This window comes from Zonotrichia albicollis, chromosome 6, assembly GCF_047830755.1.
Source record: "Zonotrichia albicollis isolate bZonAlb1 chromosome 6, bZonAlb1.hap1, whole genome shotgun sequence".
NCBI lineage: Eukaryota > Metazoa > Chordata > Aves > Passeriformes > Passerellidae > Zonotrichia > Zonotrichia albicollis.
This window is the reverse complement of record NC_133824.1, coordinates 8,674,085-8,683,911: the sequence shown is the minus strand read 5'-3', so window position 1 is coordinate 8,683,911 and position 9,827 is coordinate 8,674,085. Positions and strand designations below refer to the sequence as shown.

Here is a 9,827-nt window from a genome sequence, read left to right as displayed (position 1 = left end):
ATTCATTGGGGCAGGAACCTGGTTTGGACTTTTCATTAAAAACAGCACTGTTTTCAGTTTCCCCGGTGTAATTTAATTTGACACAGCGGTGAGACAGGCGACACTGGTGGGGTTCCCCAGCCCCGGCGCCCCTCAGGGGGCAGGAGGGGTCGAGGAGGCCGCGGCGCTGCCGCTGTGTGAGGGAAAGCTCCCGGAGCCGCACGGCGGCCGGGCAGCCCCGCCGGGCCGGGCGCTGAGGGGGCCGGGCAGCCCCGCCGGGCCGGGCGCTGAGGGGGCCGCGCCTCCGCGCGTTCCGGCGCTGCCGCGCCCGGCGCTGCCGTGCCGTGCCCGTGGAGGCCGCGGTAGCGCCGCGTTGCCCCGGAGACCGGCTCGGCGGCGCTGGGGCTGCCCCGGCCGGGGGCTGCGGCGCTCACCCGGGGAGGGAGGCGAGGGGCTGCGCCGCGGGACGGGGGCGGGGAGCGTCACTGCACCACAGCGACCGTCCCTCCTCCCGGGGCGGGCGGGGAGGCGGCACGCGGGCACCGCGGCGAGGCTGTTTCGCTCCGCTCCGCTCCTCTCCTCTCCTCACCCTGCCCTGCCCTGCCCTCCTGCCCCGCCGCTGAGGAGCGAGCCCGCGGCCGGGGGCTCCGGCCCCTCTGACGCCCGGGGTCACCGCGGTCCCCGCGCCCTCGCTGCGGACGGGGGTGGCCAGCGACGAGGGCAAACTTGGCTCGAAACTCCCGCCCGCCGAGGCAGCACAGCAGCGGCCGCGGGGGCTCTCGGGGCTGCGGGCGCTGGCCCCGCCGCCCGGCCGCCCGGGCGGAGCGGAAAGTTTGCCGGCAGGAGGCCGGGCGGCGGTGGCGGTCGGCGGCGCTGCCGCAGTGTGCGCGCCCAGCCGGGGCCGCTGCCGGCCGCCGGAGCGCCCCGGGGCTTCGCTCCTGCCGCCCGCGCTGCGATGTGAGGCTCGGGGACAGCGACGGCTGCCGAAGGCTTTAGTTATTACATGCGCCCAGTAATCTTCTCCAAAATGGATTTTAGTCATAGCAGTCTTTTTGGATACATAGAAGACCTGCAGGAACTAACTATTATAGAGAGGCCAGTACGCAGGAGCCTGAAGGTATATATACCTCGAAAAAGAACGGTGCTTTAAAATCCATTTTAAATTGGGTCTGTTTTAATTATGCACAGATAAGTGAATAGACCGTTTTTCTAGCGTTTGTTTGGGTTTGTTTATTTGAACAGCACCAGGATATGAAACATTGTTCTCAGTCATTTTGTAATAAACATTCTGTATAGCAGGGATTTGATGTTTTCAGTATAAAAATATTAAGATGGGAACAAATAGATTAGCTTGGGTCTTTAGATTAAATTATATGCAACTTGTTTAATAGTGATAGTGTCTGACTTGAAATTGTACTTCTCTGCCGTTCCGTCTTTTCCTGGTGCAAGATTTATGTGATTGAATTTGAAATGTTGGCTGGAGGTTCATGAATAAATTCAGATTACTCATGAAACTATCCCTGTATGTGTGGGGAGAAACAGGTTGTTTTAAGATTGAAACAGTGAAGTGGTCAGGCATTGTAAACTCATAATCTCTGTTTCACACTTGACAGACACCAGAAGAAATAGAAAGATTGACAGTTGATGAAGAACTCAGTGATATTGAAAGGGCTGTTTATCTACTCAGGTATTTCCTAAAATGTTGCTGTGAAACATTGCTGACCATTGTGTTTACATACAGCTTTTTTAGTGTTTTACTCTTCACTCCTTTAATTTTCTGTCTATTAGTAGTTCTTTTGCCTTCAACTTATGTTAAGCATATAGGCAAGATGAAAATAGGTATTGTAATTCACAAAAAAATCACCCTATAAAGGGGTGTCTGTGTACATGTATAAGAATTTCTGATCTTTTAATATGTTCCTCATCAGCACAGAGTTGTACTTAATCATCTTTCCCCCTGTAGTTGATTTTGCAGGATTCCCTGAGTGTCAATGTTATTAATACCACTAATTTAGGGAGTTCATACTCACTCCAAGCAAATATTCACTCATGGGCAGTTAACACAGGCTGGTTACAGAGCTGCTCTAGCCTCTTGTGTGGGTTTGGACTTTCAGAAGAGAAAACTTGAGACATTACTTCTATAGTCCTTAGAAATAACTGTAGAAAATACTGTGTTAATACTTCCCTCTGTTCTGGTTTTCATCATCCTACCTCCCCCTTTTTGTTGAAAATATTTATTTGCAGATATTTGAATAACTTAAATTTGGTAGTTTAAAGTATGGATCTTTCAACTACTGTGTAAGTCATCTTTGAGAGTACAAATGTTTGGGGGGATTTTGAGTTGAATATGCATTTTTAAACAATACCTAGTAATTGGAGAACCAGCTGCAGCTCCCTCTCAGTTTGCTTATTCTGCTATTTTAAGTGCTTTTCTAGTCTAAGCCTGTGCTCAGTATTTAGAGTAGATATTCTTGGTGATACAGTTTTCTCTTTTTGGGGTGCATGGCAGTATTTGTAAGTAATAATTTTTGACTGCTGATACTGCTTTTGATACTGACTACTGAAATTTATTAAATAGAGACTTTTAAAACTTGCTTTGCTCTTAGTTGCTGTAATCAAAGCAGTCTGTTGACTGCAGGGAAATTCAGAGGAAAGTGTTTGCATGTGGTACATATCGCTGAAAGGATATGTATCAATTCTGGGTTTTACCTCACAACAACCAGCATAGATTATTTTTTTCTTTTCCAGTGTGTAGCAAATTTCTTTGCTTCTTTTCCACTTAAAAATCCATGTTTCCAGCATATATGTCTTAACTAGATAATTGCCTTTTTAAATGGCATTCATAGCTTTCATCTTACCAATTGCTTTTCAACTTTGCCTTGACCTTCTCCTGACATCTTTATATGATTTTCTCTACTCCAGCAGCTGTTTGAGATATAACATTCTTTTTCTTTTAAGGAAGTGTTAATTTTTCCCTCTGCATTGTTCTCATTGCTGAAAGGAACCTTCAGCTCTGCTTGATATGGCTTTTGTAATCTGGCCTTACTGTGCATGTATGTTAATACAGTCATCCAGTGGAAGCCGTTGCTGTTGAATAGCATGTTGCTGTCCTTGTACTGAGTGGAGTAAAAGCAGAGTTGAAAAGCTGCCTGTAACCTAGTAGTACCTTTTATATAATGTACAAGAGTATGTACTTTTGGCTTGTCAGGAATTTTTCATCTGTTTTAATATAATATACCTGCCTATTGCGGTTTGATAGTAATGCCAGTCCATTCTTCCTGGGCCTCATTTTCTCACAAAAATGCATTATTCACTGTCCTTCAGGTTGTTCCTTATGTAGGACTAACCTTGATCTTATGCAAAAAAGCCACTGCCTTTTCTGAAATCTGTCTATAGAAATAGCATTACTGAGGTTGAAACAAATTGTTAAGGACACCTCTGTTTTTTCCCATTTGGAAAGGATTGTGTTATCTCCACATGCATTAAAATATACAAGAACAATAATACAAAGCAGATCTCTCATCTTAAATATCTACAGGTGACATCAGAATACTACTTTTGTCATAATGGTTTTTGTATTGTCATTTACTTTTTGCACCCTAATCTGCAAGTTGAAGATTTTAAATTTACTGAGGTGAGTATCTTCAGGGTTGCTTGTACAGTGCAATGGAGCTGATTAATAATGGGTAAAAGCTTTGTATGCTACAGCAAAGCTAATGTTTACTAGTGATTTTCATTAGCTGGAATTTTCTATTCCAGCTAATATTTACTAGTGATTTTCCGGGAAAGTTCAGAAAGAGTCTTCATGTTTTAAAGGCTTTCATTCTGAACAAAAAAACTCAACTAGTTTCTTCTCTTTTCACATCCTTTCCATCTAAAACCTGCCTCCAGCTTTTCCTTCCCACTCTTGAGCTTCAATTTCCTTATATGCAGAGTTGTTGTATGTTTGTTAGATACTTGTTTTTAGAAGATTTCTGTTCCTGAACTCTTTTACTATAGTAGTCTGAAAATGGGTACATTGAGATCTAAGTTGGAGAGCATAGATTTTCTTTTTTTTCCCCAGTGACTTGATTCTTGCTTACTGTATATATGAGAAGGTATTAATGTTCCAACTTTCAGAGTTTCATCAGTTATTCTTCTCTTTTCACTTCTTGTGTTCTTTGCTTCTTATTTGCCAGTAGTACCATACAGTTTCTGGTGTGAACTTTTACTTGATACTGTAAAGTTAATTGCTTTACTCATCCAGTGTGTATTTGTGACCATCTAATGATTATTTTGTATTTCCACAGTGTCTTGTCTGTGTCTAGCCCTGATGTATGGTCACAGATTTTGTAAATTTCGGTTCATTGTGTTCTCTTAAGTGTGATGTAATTATATACCTACAAATGTTTTAACATGTGGTGAGTGCATTGATAGATTGATCTTATGTGAGATCTCAGGTCCATAGTGACATAATTTCATTGCAATTGTTTTTTGGCTGTTGCCTATCATAATTTGGTTTCACATTCTAAAGTGATAATTGTAATTTTGATAATCCTGAAAAGATAGTCTCTCTCTCATTATTATTGCTAGTGAATGTCTTTGCTTTCAGTCTCCCCTTTTCTGCTAGTTCTGTTTTTCAGATAACTGTGTAATGAGATAGATTGATAAGAAGATCTAGGTAAAGTTGATAATTTCTAGTTGCATTAATTGTCAGGTAAATCAGCTCTTTGATTTACTACATCATGTGGATTTAGAAACAGTTCTGCAAGCAAAAGGAGAGGCTGTAGCAGCTCTCCTGGTGGCTAGGGTTACTTTAATATGACTTTAGTGTACATATTAGTGTAAGTGAATTTCTGCTTTAAACCGCTGATGCCCAGAATACTCAGTTTTAATTAGGTAACATTCTGCAATTAGACTGAGCAAGTTCTAATTTAATAAGAATGTGGTAACAAAGTGGACTGTAATTTATTTTAATCTCATTTAACCTTGATTCTGGTAGATGAACCGGGCTTCCTTAGACCAGACTGTCAGGGATGTTTATGAACTTCTCATTGAAACCAAATGGGTTTAGGGACTTAGGGAGGGAGAGGCATTTGAGTGTCTCAGATCTATGTATTAGAACTTCAGCTTGTGTGTTTGGTGGTTTCTGGAGCCTCTAACAGGAACCACAGAAGAGTTGTATTCTGTGTGTACTTTGCATGATGCTGGCCCAGCAGAAGAACAAAGACAGCAGAACAGCTGTGTGTCTCAGCCGGGTCAGTGTCAAGATTGATGGCGGATCATAAAACCATCAGCAGATTAAGAGGAGCTGCTGGAACACATTGAAGCAACTGAATAGTTTGCATTCCACCTCAGGGCATCATGACCTCTACCAGGACAGTGGCAATAAGCAGCTTGGGGACAATAATTTTTATTCCTGCTGTGAATTTTTGCCTGTAACTAGTTTTTCCATGTTTTCTGATGCTTGATTGGTGTTATTACTTATATTGATTTGTCTTACTGTAGCTCACTCTCTTATGGTATACAGCCCAAAGTATGCTTTGCCTGATGAGAATCTGGTTCTGAATGCTTACTGGCGTAGGCACTGCAGGGTAGTTTGTTTTCTGAGGACTTTTCTGATAGATTTCTCTAGGGCTTTTGCATTGTTGTGTGTACTGTATGATTTTTGATTTTGTATTCAGCTACTTTTTTTTTTTCATTTGTGCCTGCTTAGTCTTAAAACTTCCAGACCTTGACATTTGTGTCTTACTCAAAATAACGTAATAATGAGTTATCAAGATGGAAAATTGAATTATTCACCCTTTTAGGAACAAAACCATTGTTTTTGGAGAGATCCTATCTATCAGTGTAGAAAGCAACACAATCCCTTTCTAAAACATTTAACACAGTTCTTGAAGACACAATAGATACTCTGTCTAGACTGGAAAGAATTCAATGCCTCTAAAGTTACGGTGACTTAAAAAGGCCACAGCAACAAGAAGAAAAGGTAATTATATGTACTTGATTGTACAAGCTATCCTTGATTAGCTAGAGCATTCTCAAATTCTAAACATCTTTTAATGCATTATATGTTGTTGATTGTGAATGTCAAAGCCACTACTATTTAAAAGCTTGTGGATGTTTTTTTTTGGTCTGGTTTTTAGTGATGGTGTTAATTTTGGAAAATTTAATTTTTCTGTAGGTTCAGGCAAATCACTTAAAAATAATTTGATTTTAAACGAAAGCTTTCATTTACATGTAACTTTAGGAGCTGATTTTCTGCATACTATCAATTTTTTTTGGTGTGTTACATAATCATGAAAACTTGCCATTCTATTCCTGTTATACAGTTTATGGTTCTAATGGTATGCTAAATGATCCAGCTGTAATGCTCAGCATATTGGCAAATAGTTCTTCCATCTCTCCTGTCAAGCTGTAAATATCAATGTAAAAAGTATTTTTTCATTTTCCCCATCCTTTATTTTTCAAATTGCAACTTAAGTTTTATAAAAGTTCCATTCTGATTCACTTAATTGGACAGATGAACAATTTGTTTGATCTTAAATGTGTTATGGAAATAAACTAATGAGTATAATATTGCGTCTTTCACCTTAAAGTAAAAGGTGCACCTGTAGACTCCTAAAGTGTTGCTAAGTCACATACCTTTATTTAAATTTAGCTTGGTGCAAATACTTCTGTTAATCATATATTTGCTGAGTTTAAACTGCAGCTGAGGAGCCAGCTGTGAATATACAGAGCAGAGTTACTGTAGTGCATTGAGAAGCATTGAAAAAAAAGGAGAGAGAAAAATTTCAGGTTTCTTTCTCAGGCTACAGTGCAGGAAGATGGCAATGCCAGTCCTCTCCCTGTTCTAGTGTTTGAACTATGTTTGCCCTTTTGTCTGCACAGCACACTAGGGACTTGACCTGAGGCAAATCCTGGAAATGATGGTTAAACTGATCAATTGTGTGGTCCAGGACTTTGTATACTTTAAAGAAGCCCTGTGCCAGCGCAAAGGAATTGAATAGCAGCATGGGAACAATGCTTGGGAGGGGGTGAAATGCCTGAAACTTTGACTGGCTTATGGTATTTATGAAGTTAGGGTTTCCTGGTGTCTGGTTTCATAGTCAAGTTAAGCTGGAAGAAGCTTTCCTGATATTAGAGAGAAGCTCACCTCTCCTTTCATTATGTGACTGCATGGTACTGATAACTTTTGTGTTCCAGCACTGATGCTATTGTAGCCCTGCAATCTCAGTCAGATTAGGGAATACATTTTAATTCTAACAAAATATTCAGATGGTTTGTTCCAGCAAAGTGTGGAACAAAATGCAACTGCTCGTGCTGCTATAAATGGGAATGTAAACAAGAAGTCACAGCTGATACATGGCTCTGCTGCCAATAGTAAACCAGATTTAGTTTTTGTTACTCTAATTTTGAATGTATACTTTGGATCTGTGAAGTACTGGTTGAAATGAGCAGAGGATAGAAAGTATCAGCTGTTTGTTGTATAACAAGGCCTTTGACATAAAATGGACTTAAAGAATCATGAAAGTTGTAAAAGACCTCTGAGGTCATTGGGTCCAAGCTTTGACTAAACACCACCATGTCAAATAAACTATAGCACTAAGTGCAATACCCAGTCATTTTTGAACAATTCCAGAGATGGAGAATCCACTGCTGCTCTGAGCAGCCTTAACTAAGGAAAATTCTTCTTGATCTTCAACTTGCACATCCCCTGACACAGCTTGAGGCCATTTCCTTTCATCCTGCCACTTGGTGCCTGAGAGAAGAGTCTGATCCCCACCTGGCTCCAAACCCCTTTCAGGTGGGTGTGGAAAATAATACAAAAGAGTAATCCTCTTCTCCTGGCTAAACACCCCCAGCTCCCTCAGCTGCTCCTCACAAGTCTTGTGTTCTGGACCCTTCCCCAGCTCTGTTGCCCTCAATGCTCCAGCCCCTCAATGTCTTTATTGTCATGAGGGGCCCAGAGCTGAACACAGCATTTGAGGTGTGGCCTCACCAGTGCTGAGTACAGGGGGACAATCCCTGTCCTGGTGGCCACACCATTGCTGGCACAGGCCAGAATGGCATTGGCCTTCTTGGCCACCTGGGCACAGCTGGGTCGTGTTCAGCTGCTGTCAACCTGCAGTCCCAGGTCCTTTTGCACCAGGCAGCTTTGCAGCCACTCTGCCCCAGCCTGTCGTGCTGTGTGGGGTTGCTGTGAGCCCAGTGCAGAACCTGACCCTTGGACTTGTTGAACCCCATACCACTGGCCTCAGCCCATGGATCCAGCTTGTCCAGATCTCCCTGCAGAACCTTCCTACCCTCCAGCATACTGACATTCCCACCAAACTTGATGTCATCTGCAAACTGACCGAGGGTGCCCTTGATCCCCTTGTCCAGACCATTGATGAAGTTGTCAAACAGGGCTGTCGCCAACACTGAGCTTTGGGGAGCACCACTAGTGATCATCTGCCAACTGAGTGCAGCACCATTCACTCCTCTCTCTGCATCCAGCCTTCCAAGAGCTTTTTAACCCACCCAACAGCACTCCCATCCGAGTGGTAGCTGTCAGCTTCTCCAGGAGAAAGATGTGGCAAACAGTGTCAAAGGCACACACCCTACACCACCCCTGCATGGTTCACCGGGTCATGAAAGGGAGATCAGCTCTGCGTGAGATTTGGAAGTCTGCCTGAGCTGTGATGTGTGAGACCAGGTAGCTCTTCCTTATGTGTTGTCAAATTCTTCTCTGGAGATGTCAATTATATTTGTGTTTCAGAGCATCTTTGCTCATGACATAAGGAGAAACTAGATGTATTTTTGAATATCAAACACAGTTGAAAAATATGTGGGTTTTTTTAACTTCTAAAAATTGTTCTGTTGTCCTAGGAAAACCTTATCATCCTCTCCTAGAAATGTTTGACATAGGAATATCCAGGAAACTATTTCCCATATTTCTTTCTTTCTACAATGATGGATCCCATACATAAGTAGCCTGTTGCCCAGCAGGAGAGTGTTTCTTTTCTTTTTGTTTGGATGGGCACTGGCATTTAATGAATAGGTTTAACAGTTGCACAGTTCATTTTTGATGTCACATAATTAATGTATAAATATCATAATTCTTCTTTATATACCTTCCTTAGAAATTGCCAAGTGTTTACAAAAAACCATTTTGTGTGCATAAGGAGCTTTTATCCTCATGCTTGCTCAATAATACTAATTTAAATTTTATCATTTGCCTGCCTTGGCAAGAGATAATAATATTGGACTAGTTTTTGTCAGGTCCTGGAAATGAAGATGTAGATGGGAAAGTGTAATATTTTGTGTTAGAATACATCAAAGGTACAGACTCTTCAAAGAGTAGATCAAGCTGTCCATTTTTGGCCAGTCTGAATATGCTTTCACATGATAGTACAATGTAAAATAATGACTGTTGTATCCTAGTGACCAAAACACAAATCTCTAGTCAATTTATACAGAATGGCTGGGGTCAGAAGGGATCAAAGGTCGTTTAATTCCATCCCCCTGCCATGGGCAGAGACAGCTTCAGCTAGGCCACTTTGCTCCAGGCCCCATCCAACGTGGCTGTAGGTGCTTCCAGAGTTGGGAACTCTGGGCAATCTCTTCCAGTGCCCCTCCACCCTCACAGTAAAAAATTTCTTCCTAATACTCAATTTAAACCTACTCTCAGTTTGAAGTTATCTCTGTTTGTCCTATTGCTACATGCCCTTTTAAGAAGTCTTTTTTTAGCTTTCCTGTAGGACACCTTTAGGTACTGTAAGGCTTCTCTAAGAGGCTGCTCTCTTCTCCAGGCTGAACAACCCCAATTCTCTAAGCCTTTCCTCACAGGAGAAGCCCTCCGTCCCTTCAGTTGTCTTTGTGCCCCT

The 9,827-nt window shown here is 42.2% G+C and overlaps 1 protein-coding gene across 3 annotated transcripts in view; it reads left to right on the top strand.

Annotated features, from left to right (window-relative positions):
* The first annotated feature begins 207 nt into the window (after positions 1 to 207).
* The window catches only part of PPP4R4 (protein phosphatase 4 regulatory subunit 4), a 64,609-nt gene continuing 54,989 nt past the window's right edge, over positions 208 to 9,827 (top strand). The window contains exons 1-2 of one of the 3 annotated variants that reach the window (XR_012580708.1): positions 208 to 1,096; positions 1,593 to 1,666. Coding sequence is in view for 1 of the 3 variants with exons in the window: in XM_014264511.3 (XP_014119986.2) it covers positions 983 to 1,096; positions 1,593 to 1,666 (188 nt within the window). In the remaining 2 variants the exon portion in view is untranslated. Of the gene's footprint in view, positions 1,097 to 1,592; positions 1,667 to 9,827 lie in introns of those variants that run through there. The other 2 variants (XM_014264511.3, XM_026791150.2) reach the window with 2 other exon arrangements.